The sequence below is a fragment of the Mugil cephalus genome, chromosome 10, assembly GCF_022458985.1.
Source record: "Mugil cephalus isolate CIBA_MC_2020 chromosome 10, CIBA_Mcephalus_1.1, whole genome shotgun sequence".
In the NCBI taxonomy this organism is placed as follows: Eukaryota; Metazoa; Chordata; class Actinopteri; order Mugiliformes; family Mugilidae; genus Mugil; species Mugil cephalus.
Window position 1 is genome coordinate 7,480,981 of NC_061779.1, and position 15,150 is coordinate 7,496,130.

Here is a 15,150-nt window from a genome sequence, read left to right on the forward strand (position 1 = left end):
TATCTCTCTCCCGCAGACTGATTGCCCAGATTTCTCCGTGGACAGGAGTGTCAGTGCCTCTCCGGGTTTCCAGGCGGGGTCAGAGGTCAGCGTGGAGGTGTGCTTCGAGCCTCATCAGCTGGGGCAGGTCAGAGGCCAGCTCAGCCTGTGCTCAGGAACTGGTGGCGAATACATCTTTCCTTTGCACGGGGTCAGCCTCCCCCCGAAAGCTCAGGGCCCGTTCAGCATCAGGGCCGGTCGCAACGTCTCTATCCCCTTCAAGAACGTCTTCCTGCAAACCACTGCTTTCTCTTTCCAGGTGAACAGCCAGTAGAACCAGATAAAGCAGTGTAACAAAGGATGGAATATGTTGGGGGGGAATAACAATATTTCCATCCAAAACACTAAACAGATTGCCAGTATACTTTAAAAGGGAAAGAATTAGTAATGTTGACTTTCTTTCAAGTATGAACAGTTGGCGCTAGCATGAAGCAAGTTGATTTAAATTTAGCCTAGAACAGTCTGAGTGGTGCATTCTGGCTTTTATATTCTTATGTTTAGACTTTACTGTTTATTATGGATACATAATAAAGCACTTCGTAATGTTGATTGGAAAAGTGCTATACAGATAAAGATCATTATCATTATTATTGTTATATAAAATGCTCAAATTTATTTTCTTCACTTCATATTATATCTGTTATTAATGTGAGCATTATTTATACTGCTCATAGGTTGACAACCCCAGCTTTACCGTCAAAGGAGTCGACAGTGTCCCCTCCAAGAAGAGCCAAAACATCCAGGTGTCTTTTGAAGCTCCTTCAGGAGGCTCTCCGGGACCGTGGTTTGGCAAGTTGACCATCTCTAGCCAGCGATCTGAGGGCCACAGCAAGCCCTGCTCATGGATCTATTACCTGAAGGGCTACCGCCTCGAGTCGTCTTAGAGACACATATAGAAGAGGACAACACACACAGATGCCAAGATAAATTCTCACAGGGATCAATTTAAGCTACATGACTTTATATTAAATAGTTCACAGATTATTTATTTCCAATGTTAATGTTAAAAATACAGGCCAGGATTACCTTGTGTTTATTTCTGCGCTTTAAATAAATACCTGTGTAATGTGCTTTTAAATATTTAATAATTATCCGAATAAACACTGCAAATAAAATTAAAAAAAAATCTGTCATTGCACACTCATTTCCACATGGGGGCAATCATGTCAAGTGATTTGACCCAGTCTAGTGCTCCGGTGCTCCAGTGATGGGGCAAGATACATAATTTACCCGACTTTACACTGTCTTCCGGGCATCCTGATAACCTGCGTGTTAAAGTGTCAACTTTCCACCAGGAGTTAATTTGTCCAAGCCACCCTGTGTGCTGTTAGACACACGGCACATTGCAGGAAAGACTAGGTACCCGGCGGAAAGGGCAGAGCTGGGGGAGTCGCTCATTACCAAAGGTTAGATCTGTCACATCACACACACACATACGCGCGCGTACGCACGAACCTCTAATGAGGAGCTGGAGTGACAGTTTGAGAGACACTCCTTTGACTTTAGGAGAAAAAAGTCCTCTGATCCTCCCTTTGGGACGCAGCAAGCCGCACAAGCCCGGTGGCTCACGCCTCCTGCTGTGGCTGTTTGAAAGAAGGTGGGGGCAAATGCAGAATTGTCTTTGTTCACGTTAGACATTGCACCAGGGAGAAAGCAGAGTGGATGTGATCCTTTGTTTTGCAAGTCAGCTTGATTTTGGAGGAAGACTGGTGTTACTTTATCCCAGATAGTTTTATATTACTGCATGAATGGATTCTCTAAGAAAATCTCATAAAGAATGCTCTCATTCAAGGGAACACATTCCAGTCCATATAAATATAAGATGATTGTATTGTAATGATACAATGTCACACATAGAATATTCCATTAAGAGTCATCAAGTCTCTTTAAAGTCTCCAAACTTTATACAATATTAGTCCCTAACAGAAGATCAGACTAATTTCCCTTTGAAGGCTTGATGATACCGGGGCTGGATGTGTAGGGTGGGTGGGTGTGTTTTGGGGTGGATGCTGTGATGTAAGAGGGGAGGTGGGGGCTTCTCTCTCTCTCTCCCTCTCTCTCTCTCCCCCATAGAGCGCAGCATGAGCGCTCCGCAGCAAAAGGATGTGTGAGCAGGCAGCGCGCTACTGTAGGGACGGAGTCCACAAACTGCTGAACAAAGAACAAGCCAAACTTCGAGCCCAGGAAAGCCGCGAGCAGCCGAAACCCGTAGCCTGTCAGGACAGCGAGTCCGCGACGGCAGCGCAGTCCGGAAACAGCGGCGCCCAGCCCGGTGGAATCGACGGGCTCGTCCGCTGGATCGTCACTAAAATGAGCGACAACAAGAACATCTCCAGCCGGGAGTACGCCTCCAGCAAGGAGGAGGTGGCCGTGGCGCAGGAGCAGTTCTTCGCACCGGAACCCCGGAGAGGCATCTCCGTTATCTTGGATGTGAGTATGGAGAGGCACCAGTCAGACCTGTCGGGTTGGGCGGGTGGGTGTGCGGGATGGAGGCATCCAGTGAGCAGTGCGCACGGACCGGTGCAGTGCGCACTTACGCACAGAGGCAAATAACTTGAAGCTGGTAGCTGGACGTTTGCGGAGTAGGCAGCGCCTTCTCTGAGTTAATTTAGACTTTAGTAAAACACTTCTGTGTGTGTCCCCGATGCTTGGACGCTCATTATTAGTCCATCCTCCTCCTTGCTCATCCAGATATTCAGCGTACTTTCATAGCTCTTATTGTCCCTTAGCTCCGCTTGTAAACTTCCCCACCGTATCAATAAAATAGAAACATATATTTTTTTTCCCCGTCAATTGAACCAAAGTCTGACGCACACTGTAAACGCTCGAGCCAATTTTATCATAGCTCCTCAATTATTAATGAAAATGTCTTACTACCGTATTGTTATCGATCCCTGAGTTAGAGCCACAGACGAATGTTTCCCATCCAAGTATAATAGCGGGTTTATCATGCACGCAGCCTTTCTACACACTGGATTAGCACTTAGGCAGTTCACTGTTGATTTAGGTCAGCTCATCAATACTTCTTCTCCTTTTTTTTCTTCTTTTTTTAAATCATGGAACCAGATGTTTCCCCTGGAGATCTGGTAATGCAGCTTCAACTGGGGTAAAAAACATAAAAAACAAAAGAGAAAGTAGTCCTGCAGACCCCGAGCAAAATCTAAAAAGATTGATAGGTTGATAAAGAAGGGGTTCCATTAAAAAATAATAATTACGATCAAGTCCAGAGGGCCAATACATCCTACTACCCTAGTAAACCAATTCTTTCTGTGTGGGGGTGTAGAGGGTGTGTAGCCTAATTTCCTTCACCTCCACCCATGCAGAGGCTCCGATAATGTTGCATTTCAGTAAAAGAAAAACCTCTCCACCTGAACTGTTTGTTTGCTGTTCGATCAAGGGAGGAGCGATTACTTTTCTGGTGCAGGACACTAAGTTATCTGCCATATTCACACTGACAAACAATGCAATCTGTGCCTGACAGCAGCTGTGAAGTCATTCTGGCGTTCACTCTCCATCTCTCTTTCTATAGCGCCTTGTTCTTTCAAATGTTAATCATTTCACCATTTCCCAATATTATTGACCCCAGCATTATTATCATGACGAGGAAGTCTACTCCAAAGGGGTTAGAGTGAATGGTGTGTGTGTCTGTACGCGTTTGTGCCTGAGGGCTGCGTTTTCCTCATTAGACCCTCCGCCTGCTTGTTTCTCCTCTTTCACTGTTATCATCCTCTCCTTCATCTTAACCCAGATGCACCTTTCTCGCTATTCTTTAAACTCCTTTCATCCTTCGTCCACTCCCCTCCTTCCCTTCCCTTCTCTCCTCATTTCCTCCATATCCTTCTCCACTCTCCTCAGATACAACCTTAATAAGGTTAAGAGATGGATGCAGCACTCTCCCTCCGTCTGTCTCTGTTTTCTGTCTCCAGTTTGTTGAATCTTTTCTCTCTTCTGCTGTCTCTCATTTTCTTCTCAGTCTGTGTTTCTGTTACAACTCCTTACACACACACACACGCACTCACGCACACACACACACACACACACACACGAAACGCCTCCTCACAGCAACACTTTCCCTGCTCTTCAAGCTTGTCTATCTCCAGCAGCTCCAGAGCTGCCAGCTCTTTTCCGCGGAGTTGAGTGCACCCCAGGGTGCAGCCGGAAAGCAGAACAATGCAGAACAGCTTGTCATTTGGAACGCAGCTCGTCTCAACAGTTAATGATTTTCACTTTGGCCTGCTCAGATGGTTGTAGTCACTGCGTGATGGCACCACTTATTTATAGTTTTATGAGCCATAAGCCTGTTGTGCAAGAACCTCCGCACTAGTGCATGCACATACGTTGCACAACAACATGCAAAATGCAGTTATTTATGTGAAACTTTGGTTAACGTTCCTGAATTACACTTTCATCTATTAAATGTAGGAAAGTAGTTAAAAAATGAATCCCCAGGTGAATTATTCAACCAACTTCACACATAAAGCATTCAATTCCTCAGAATTAAGGTCCTTGAAACATAGAATGTCGAGCAGCGTGTGTTGGATAAGAAACAAATCAATTAATAAATCAGTCATTTTTGCTGATTCATTTTCTGTCAGTCAGTTGTGTTGTACGTTCGAGTTTTGTTTGAAAAAAATCAATGTTGAGAGTCGAAAGAATCTGAAAAATTGGACAGTTTAAAGAGTAAATGCTTGACACTCACTTTAACCGTTTATGAGTGGATTTATTCCACTAATCTTGCAATGATTTTTCAGTAAGTGCACTGAAAGCTCTGCTCCAGGTCTGCTAATTATGGTGTGTACAAAGAATGTGAACATCACTCACTTTGCAAAGCACTTTTCCACACATGATCCACTTCTCTTTCGTCAGTTTGTTCTTATAGTGTCTAAAAAGCCCCCACCACCCCCATTCATATCACATTCTGAAATACTGAAATACTGCTGAAAGTACCAGACTTGACACTTTCAGTCCCATAGGAAGTGAACATGTCACTGAAGCTATAAATGAGGTCACACACACACAGGAAAGCTCAATCATCTATCAGCTGTAGATTTGTGACTTTGTTCTTTGTGTGTTGTATCCTCTTTTACACTTAGAAACTAATCCAATCTCACAGCTATATCACACACCTGTGCACCATATCTGTCTGAGACACAATTTGTTTTATGTATGTGTATTGCAGTGATTAAAGCTAAAAAACAGTGAATGGTAACCTGTCCAATTGTATCACCGTTTTGTCCTCCTGAATTTTGTTTTTACTGCAAACATTTAGCTGCTCTTTTCTAATTAAAAATCAGCATGATTTGGTTGATTGGCTACCTGTTACCTTTGTTTTAAGTGAACTGTGGAGCTCGGGATATCCATCGGTAACCCTATTTGCAACTGCATTAGCTTCAATATAGCAGGTTAACCCTTTACAGCCTGAATGTATCATTGGTGATACTTTAAAGCACGTCGTATTTGAATTACCGTAACGCACAGTGGTTTGCTCTAACTTCATTTTTACCAACAAATTCCTCCAAACAACTCTCTCTTCCTGGGTCCCCTGGTCTTGCATCATTCCAGCAATAGCGGTGCTTCATCATTATCGTAATGGCAGCTTTTTTCCTAAAAAACGCAACTTCACACACTTTGAATTTTGTCCATCGCTGAGTTACGGTGACTCAAATACCACAAGCTTTGTTTTATGCACATTCAGATGTTCAGGTCTTAAAGGCTTAAATGGTACGTTTTGATGGATACTGCATCAAAAGGTATGTATACTGCAATTCCCTTCCACATGAAGTGGAACGTTATTGGTGAGCATCATCATCATCGTCTCACTGCATCTGTTATAAGCCTACAAATATTATCTTAAGCAAAAAGAAAGTGAGACACATCTTTTTACTGCCAGCAAAACAATGTTACTTTCTTACATAAGGAGATTATCGCTCCCTTTGTCACTCAATATTATTACATTACATCAGTATTATTACAACACATTAATATTTTTAAATTATTCATCTCAAATAAAGAAAATGACACAATCTTGGTTGCAAATATCAGCTATGGTGTTCCTCAGGGTTCATTGCTGGGTCTCCTTTTGTGTTTAAAAGCCTCCCTTCAGCACTCCAGTGTAGAAATACAATTTCTTGTTATACAGATGACACACGGCTGTACATACACATGTGACCTACTCTCGATTAATAAAATATTTGCTAAAAAATAACGTTTTAAATGAATTCAAGTGGCTTTACGGTTACTAAAGAGCAACTTCCCAAACACCAGCTTTGAACTGAAGATACCCTGCAGACACCGTCACCAACAGTAACAGCCATATTGTCTTCTTTGTGTTCACAGATATTCAGAAGAGCTGACAAAGATGGTGAGTGAAATGATTTATTATTAATAATCTACATGCACACATGGAGATATTTATGTTATTTCTTGAACCCTATCCAGTACAAAACATTCATAGATATCATGTGTTATCTAGCACTTTCTAAGCAGCATGTTTTCATCGTGGCCATTGAGCTTAGATTCTTGATGCAGTATTGATTAACTCAGATTGACCTCCTCTATCGAAGATGTTTTGTAAATGACGTGATATGTATGATATACCAGGTGTGACTGGAATGATCATAATATTTGTTGACACAAGTAAAAAAACCACAATACAAATCAGTCAATGCCCTTTCTTTTACATCTTTTTAACTGTGTTAAAAAAACCAGACTAAAGGTCTTTCTCAATCTGAACATGAGAAAAAGAATGCTTTTTTAAACAATTTCTCATATAGTTTAGCACTCTAATGAAAACTCCATGAATCACTACATGTTAAATGGCCCCGGTATTGTGCACACACACACATACTTGGTAATTGGTAGTCACACTCTATTCATTCACACACCAATGTCAAGCTCAGCGTCTTGCTCAAGGATATTTCACTCCTCAGTACACTTCCTAACTCTCTGGTTCAGGGACAACCCACTATGCCACAGCTACTCCTTGTGCATGCGTTTTTGAACTTCAAGCGTAGTTAGAAAACCTTAGCTGTAAAATAATACCTTTGGAGGACTGTACAGCTTTGGCAGCAAAGGTATGTATATTATGACGGTTTTCTAGTTCTGTATTGTTCCTGAATTATTTCTCTGCTGTGTGTTATGTCAGATTTACTGTCTTTGAATCCCTTTTGTACACCTGGAGAATGGTAAACCCTGTCTGTCTGCTGCAGTTCACTGTATTTTTAGCATGGTGGGACATGAAAGTGTTTTCAGAAGGGCAAGTTGGTATTATTGTGTAGCTGTGCCAGTGAGCAGTTTGTTTATACCCTCTGGCATCACAAGTACTGCTATTTTCACTTTCTCTTCATCGCCAGTCTTCTCCTCCCGCATCTTCCGTCATCCTCTCCCTCCTGGCCTGTTTCATCCTATCACTGCGCTGTCGACAAAAGACTTTAACTAATGAGGAAACGACATAAAAGGCAGCCAGATGGTCATTTGCTCTTCCAGCATGTGTTTGTGTTTGGAGGAGACTCCGAATCCGATTGCTCCTCAGCACAGCTATACTCCTCAAATTTATTTCTGTAGGAAAGATCTGTGTTTGCTTTACTGTGCGCCACTGTGATGGTTTATCTGCCAACATAAACAGTTTTTACAGATGATTTAACCGTCATTGCTTCTGATGACATTCTTATCTTGCATGGGGTTTGGAACAATTGTTCTTTTATTACAGACTGTTGCCTCAGCTGTCAGCGTTTTGTAAAAGCTTGAGCCACCTATATTAGCAACTGCTCTGATACAGAACGCCGATTAAGACACATTTGCATTTTCATTTCGAGCTGATTTTATCCTGAGCACGGCGGACAGGTCGTAGTGGCAGCTCGTTCTTCACAAACAAGCTGTCGAATTATGTGCAGCCTTCTGATGGCAGCCTCTCTTGCCGTGTTTGAACAACTTTATTGCAGCTGCAGACGCCTGCAAACAGTCTGTAAAGAGGCAGCTATGAGTGTATTCTTTTATTTATTTATTTATTTTTTTTCGATGAGTTGCTGCAGCGCCACAGAAAACGGAGTCATAGAGGAGCGGCGGTTATGATGGGGAACGTGGCTGTTTGATGTACTGAACGCAGGCTGGCGAACCAGTGAGCATAAGCTAAAGAAGAGCTATTTTTACCCTCCTCCTCCTCCTCCTCTCTCCTGAGAGAGGACCAGGGAACTGTTTTAATGAGTGAGCGCAAGAGAGAGAGTAGGGAGATGCTAACAGGGAGAGGAGAGAATTGTTGAAAAGGAAAGAAGGTGCAGGGAGGGAGAGACTGACAGAAGTAGAGGCAAGCGGTGGCAGAAGTAGTTTAAAAGAAAGAGGAGGCCAGGAGCAGAGGAAGAGCAGCGAGAGAAGAGGAAAAGGAGCGAGGGAATAAGAGACGGTGTCATATATCTGACAACGGGGCAGTAATTAAGGTTTAATTGGCCGTGTTCTGTCTTTATATTCACAGTATAAAAATCATCCTTCTGCCTGTCAGGGAGTGTGTATGTGTGTTGTCATGTTGCATCCACGTCTACCGCAAAAAAAAGAAGCATAACCATAAGTGCATCAGTTTGCCCGAGCTTGGTTGTACTTACATGTGAGCGCAAAGTGGTCATTTGTGATTATTGCGGCTGATGCACAGAAATTGTTATCTAACTGGTGGAATTTTTCAGGTGCTGATAAGTCTCTGAAATAGCTGCATCATTTTATAGCACTTTGTTCGCTATTTGCACCTATATAATATACCACAGTCCATCAGGCTGCTGCAGTATGAGAATTCATTGTCAGCAAGTGAAAATGGAAATATTATGAAATAGGATCATGGCCTGTGCTTGCATTTCATTTGCACTTTAAAAAAAACAGGACTCATTCAATCCTCAAGTTAATTATTATTGTTTTTTATCTGTAACGCCAATACGGACCCTACATTCATGACCAGCCTTCAACCTTAACTGACTTATCTGGAAAAAAAGAAGAAGGTTTGATTCAGGCCCCCCACCCCGTGTCCTTGATGGAAGCAACCAGCCCCAGCAGGATACAGCCTGACACAGGCACACACAAAAACACTTCAGGTGTTGATCTGGTCAAGTATCTGTGGGATGATCCACAGAGGCCCCTCCCCTCAACCCTTAGTACCCAAATAATATTAGGCAGGTGATCATAATGTTATGCCTGATTGGTGTACATGTTCAGCATCCTGCATGAAAGGAAACAACTCCTCGTTCCAGCAGGTGGCAGTAGCCTGCATTCATCAATCAAAACAGAGAGTACTATTAGCTAGGAGGTTACAAACCGTCCCATTAATTTCCCTTCTAGTAAATAAGATAAAATCGGATTGTTCAATGTGGAAAGTGATTTAAATGAATGTTTTTGTGAAGAAGGAATTTAAAGTGAATGCACCAAACTGAGCCAGTTAACATTTCTTGCCATGTCTATTTCTCCATTTTTTGCATTTTTGCTTTAAAAAAAGACACAAGGTCCAACTTTATATTTGCTTAACCAGTCGCCTACTCATTTCAGCTTTCTAATATCGATGGGTTGGACTAATATCCGTTAATGCTGTGAGGTTAGTCCAGCAACAATATGAAAGCCTTTTTTTTAATGTGACTAATTACATTGGGACTTTCCAGAATGTGACATATCAAAAGCAATATTCTTTTGTTCAGTAAACAGATTTTTTTTTTTTTTTTTTTTAATTTTTATAAAAGCTCCCACTGAAAGGCTCTGCACACCCACGCAGGTGTTTCTAGTCATTGTGACTAATTAGACCTCAGCTTAAGTTGTGCATAATAATGGAAGGGATTATGTGAGGACACCGTGAGGGCTTTTATTACAGAAAACATTTTAATGTGTCACAGAATAAAAAGCACAGGTGTAAATAATGAAATCAATGTGGACTGAATTCCATGTAATTCCCTGCCCAGCAGCAGCAGCATTCTCAGGTGTCTGGGCTACAAACAAGCCGCACTTGAACACACCGCAACGACTACAGCCAAGCCAGGAGAGCTGGAACATAACGATTTGTGTCTGTGCAAAAGGAAACTGTTTGTACCAGCAGGTGGCAATAGTCTGTTGTCATTAGTATTAGCTGGGAGGCTATGAAGCTAAGAAGAGCTATAAACTGTCGTACAGAGCTAGTCTCTCTTGAGTTATGCTGATGGCGGTCTGGAGTTGATTCAGTCTACTCCCGCGTGATAAATAAAGTATCTATCTATCGAGATGCTCATGTTGTGAAAATATTTTAAATGTTCAGATTAGCTGAAGACGAAAACTGAGAAGAGCCCTCTGTGTGGCCTTTCTCCACTAACACTTGCTCCAACAAATATTCGACTAGTGTCAATAGTGCAGGAGGCTGTGGGCTGCATGGGTTCAAGTTTTATGAAAATCTACTATTAATTCCTGAAAGATGACATGACCAATAAAAACCCAGTAGAAAATAATGCTGTGCAACAATGAAATTTATATTCTTGACCTACTGTGTAGACTGAGCAGCAGATATGTATAGCCTGTATAAAACAGGCTGCAACTCAGCGCTGTCACTAGCATGTAATAGTACTCCACATCATGTTGGGAAATGGAATAATGTAGCCGGTTAAAAAAACATGCAGTATTACTCTGAATCCTTCTACGTGTACCGCAGCTAAATGTCTAATAACTTTTACAAATACTTGATGTGCTAGCGTTAGCGGATGTCTGTATTGTGTGTGAGTGTGTATTGAAGTAGTACTTTTGTTGTATTTCAGGACTGACATGTCACGGTACTGAAGTATTTAAATGAACTAGTTGCTAGTTTGCTGTAATGACCCACTGGGCTCCCCACCTGTCTTCTAGGAGGTGCTATGCGCTGTTATCATCACGTGATCAGTGACTAGTCGACGTGATGCTTAAAGAGTCATGGCACAGCAGTGAAGTCTGTACATCCCCTGGAGGACACACAACCAAAACTAGGTCCTCAGATTCTCAAAGCCTGACACAAAAAAAGGGCTGACAGTCCTCTTAGTGTGTCACGGCCCTTATAGCTAATGTCGCCACGTATTTTGAGCACGCGACTTCCTAAACCACTAAGCTCACAATTTCTAATTTTCACACATTCACACACCATTCTGGAGAAATCCACTGTATTCTCTAAGGACAGTTTAGACACGAGGAGCTGGGGACTGAACCGACAACCCTGCCATTAGTAGAAAACCAGAAAAAAAACGACCTATTTTTTTATATTGTACACTACATTTACTTTCCACCCTTTTAATGAGCATTTGAATGTGAAATTTATTCACAATACTGACCTAAAAAAGTCCCAGTCACAGTGGAATTCATGGCATGGTCTACTTTCCAAGTGTTCACCATCTCAATTTGCTCCTTACTGTACTGAATATGTGTGACATAAGGAGGAATGAATGAATGAATTAAGGGCCTTATCAGATCATTTAAGCGAAAACACCTGTGTAGGCGAAGCATGGGTGTGTCACCTGATACACCGCTCATGATGTCCGGGGCAGACAACTAGGGACAGGGGGCTTTGTATCCGTGCTCTCGTCGCTTATGGTAGATTGTTTTATTTCCTCGCGTCTCGCGCCTCCTGACTCATCAGCCATCTGCTAATTATCATCGCAGTGTTTGACATAAAGACGGCGAGCAGACGGAGTTTAGGGAGGCTTGTTTATCCGGGCTGTCAAAACCAGACACTGTTACAACGTTACAGCTTTAAAACGAACGGGGAGGGTGCAGCAGCTTCTGCTCCGTGTGGCCAAACAGTGACGAGTTGCGTTAATTAAACCGACTGACTCGTTTTGCTTGTATTTTGTCTGGAGATTTAGATTTGGTGTCCAAGCGTTCTCAGCTGTTCGCTCCACCTCCTCCTGTCAGCGAACCTGTCTCGGATTTTTCTGCCATTGTTGCGGTCACAGCTCCTAATCGTATTTGAGTTCAGCCTTTGAATCGGGCTCATTTGGGGAAGCTTTTAATGGTGAATCTGTAGGCTCTCTCAGCAAAAGTTTTCAATGATTTTAGCTTAAATGGCCGCAGGAATTGTGCCAATCTATTATCCAGCTTCATTTCATTTTTACCCCATTTATTTTAAGGTCACCTCAATTTGATGGTGGTTAATGTTAGTCATTTCACTAATGATGCAAGATGCCATTAAGATTCCAATAAAGGTTAAAGGTGATAATTCTAGTTCATGTTGTGTCTTGAATTTAACTGCAATCGCTGCCGTCACAGCTCATGCACATAAATCAAATCTCATATCTGAATATACGAGATTCAGCCTCATTTGGGAAACTTGCAGCAGACCTCTGTGAAATTTGAAATTTCTTAATGGTGGCTGTGTGAAATTGCTGACCATCTTACTTTTCTCTTCGTTACTGAAAACTCCTCTTAATGATTCTCACTCAGATGATCTCACATTATTGCGTATGTTTCATTTTTACCCCATTTATTTTAAGGTTAACTCATTTTTGTTATGTGATGGAAGATGGTGGGTATTACTAGTCATTTCACTGCCACCAAGCATTTTGAGAGCAAAGGTGAAAGGTAATGATTTTGCTTTATGTTTACTTCACCCATCCATCCATCCATCCATAAAATGTGTAGATGTTTTTTGAGGGGCGGGGCTTAGCTGGAGGCAAAACACCTCTAACGCTACAGCCCGTAAACACTGGTTAGCATATTTCAATGGACTGTTTTGGCAAGAATAAATGAGGAAAATGCATATTTTAGAGAATATACTAAGACACTCATTGTGTGTGTACACCTGAGTCTTGTTTTAAAAAGTTGACTCTCACTGATGGAACTACATCCACCTACCCCTACACTCTCACTCACTGGATGAACGATTTGACAGGACGGCTCACAGTGCAATGGCCAGACATTTACACATATCTAATTGAGAAACAGGAAAGAAAAGCTGAAGGTATACAAATCGTTAGACGCATATCACCAATTTCTGCTAGGACACTAGGACACCCCTAGCTAGCGGTGAGCATTAGCATTAATATGTCGCCCAAATAATGATTAACTGAAAAAGTTGATGTATTACATATTAATCTTTCCTGATATGAAGTGTGTGCTGCAAACATGAATCTTTTAATCACATTCAATCAAAGTCGTCTACAACTGGCAGTGGCTGGTATGTGATACAACTTCAAGTTACTGTTTTTGCTTTTTCGGTTTCGGCATCCAAAAATACAGCAAGAGATGTTTTCACGGTTGACAGTGACAGTGTTTGTTTTGCCTCCAGCTAACGTTGTGACGTCACAATGACGAAGGCCGCAAAGGAGTCTATAGGTTTTGTAAATGTTGTCAAATGTTGTCATAGATACTGATGCTCCACCATTATCTTAAACTGTTTACCAGCTCCCTCATGAAGTTCTTAATGAATAGACCAGACCTTTTGTTGTTTTTTTTTTTTTTGCTTATATAACCATCCCTGTCGTCTACACACAGTCATATCCAGAACACTATAGCAAGGAGCCAATACTCCATTCATCAAATTTGGCTCTTTTCAGCAGTGAGACACTGACACTTATGCATCCCTCGGTTGTTTTCTCATTCTATGCACTTCAGGTTTCTGTATTGTGTTCTAAGATGCTCTGTTGCATAATTTATATTTCTTGCTTTTTAAAAAATGTTTTTGAGGCCAGCACTGCTGTAGCTACAGTATACTGTCTGTGAAGGTTTCTACTGTTATCTAGGTCATGGTATATTAAAAAAAAGCCACCCACACAACGTTCCCTTTAAAGGTCTAAACTCCCCACCAGACAATTAGAACTGAGTGGTGAAATGTCTTCAAGAATCCACTTGCTTTTGTTTCATCTTTGTTGTCTGGATAGAATCAGGAGTATAACCACAATCTGCAGGAATGTCTCAGTTTAAACTGATAAAAATCGCTGACAACCAAGTTCTTGGTTCTAATCCATCTCCATGTGCTGGTATAGATGTAAGTGTGAATGGTTCTCTGTGATAGACCAGTTCCTCTTGCCCAGTGTCAGGTGGGAAAGGCTCCAGCCACTTGCAGCCCTTCAGTGGAGAAGTAGTAATAGGTAGTAGATAGATGGGTGACTTAAAAGACACTAGAGAGCCACCTGAAATTAACCATCGCTCTCCATTTAAATATATATTTTTTATTCATTTGTGTTGCTGCAATTGCCAGACATTGGGATTTATTGGGATTAATCATGCATTTGCCACTTGAAAGAACTGATCCAATTAAACTCGAAAAGTAGTTTTCTACCTGCAAGGAGTTAAAGATGAGAAAGTTGCAAATTAAAGTTGAGTATTACACAAGAAGAACTCTTTGCTCAGCATGCACCTATTACCAATATTATGACATGGATAACTTTCTTCTATAGATTTTTACACATAGTCAGGTAGCTGACAAAATTGTTCATCAACTATATCTACAATTACAATTATTACAACAGGATTTTCCACAGATTATTCAACCGCTTGAATTGCAAATTGCAAATGTTAGATATCTTATATGATATACCTATCATATCCTGTTGTATCTTAAGTTTAATATTTGCGTAGAGAGCAACAGTAATATCTCTATAAAACTAAATTATTACATACACTTTACTCGTACATTATATAGTTTAATATTTAATAAAGGATACACTGTTTAGATCACACTTTCTTCATTTTAAATACTTTAGATTTGTTATTTTCTACATGATGATGGTAAGTCTTATCCCCAGAGATTTGGGCACACAATAGCAAAGCCTTTAGAGAAAATGTAGGCAAGACTGTAGGAAAATTAATGAAAACTAATGATCAAACAGACCAAAACCGTGGGAGGAGAAGAGGGGTCTGGAAAAAAAAAAAGGAGAAATAAAAGATGCTGTAAAAGGAACTGAAAACAGTGTCAAAGGAGCAGGGAAGATAAATTCCTACACAGAGGGGAGATGAAGATTCACGGGGAAAGAACAGAGAGAAAAACAAGATGTAAATCGGCGAAGAAAGAAGAAGTGACAAGTAACAGACAGCAGGGAGAGGGGTGAGTCAGTGCAGACAGACAGCATGATGGGAGCATTTAGTTCATGGTTTATTCAACAGATTCACTTGGCCTCAGGTCTTAAAAGGAGCCTGGACGGATTGCCTCTCGATTAACTG

The 15,150-nt window shown here is 41.4% G+C and overlaps 2 protein-coding genes across 3 annotated transcripts in view; both read left to right on the plus strand.

Moving 5' to 3' along the window:
• Positions 1 to 1,089, plus strand: part of hydin (HYDIN axonemal central pair apparatus protein) — a 69,219-nt gene extending 68,130 nt beyond the window's left edge. Inside the window, exons 94-95 of the mRNA XM_047595856.1 lie at positions 17 to 298; positions 714 to 1,089. Coding sequence (XP_047451812.1) covers positions 17 to 298; positions 714 to 923 — 492 coding nt within the window. The 3' untranslated portion in view covers positions 924 to 1,089. The remainder of the gene's footprint in view (positions 1 to 16; positions 299 to 713) is intronic.
• A 1,026-nt stretch (positions 1,090 to 2,115) lies between these two features.
• The window catches only part of necab2 (N-terminal EF-hand calcium binding protein 2), a 129,466-nt gene continuing 116,431 nt past the window's right edge, over positions 2,116 to 15,150 (plus strand). For both annotated transcript variants that reach the window (XM_047596425.1, XM_047596426.1), the window contains exons 1-2: positions 2,116 to 2,469; positions 6,376 to 6,400. In XM_047596425.1, coding sequence (XP_047452381.1) covers positions 2,143 to 2,469; positions 6,376 to 6,400 — 352 coding nt within the window. In that variant the 5' untranslated portion in view covers positions 2,116 to 2,142. The remainder of the gene's footprint in view (positions 2,470 to 6,375; positions 6,401 to 15,150) is intronic.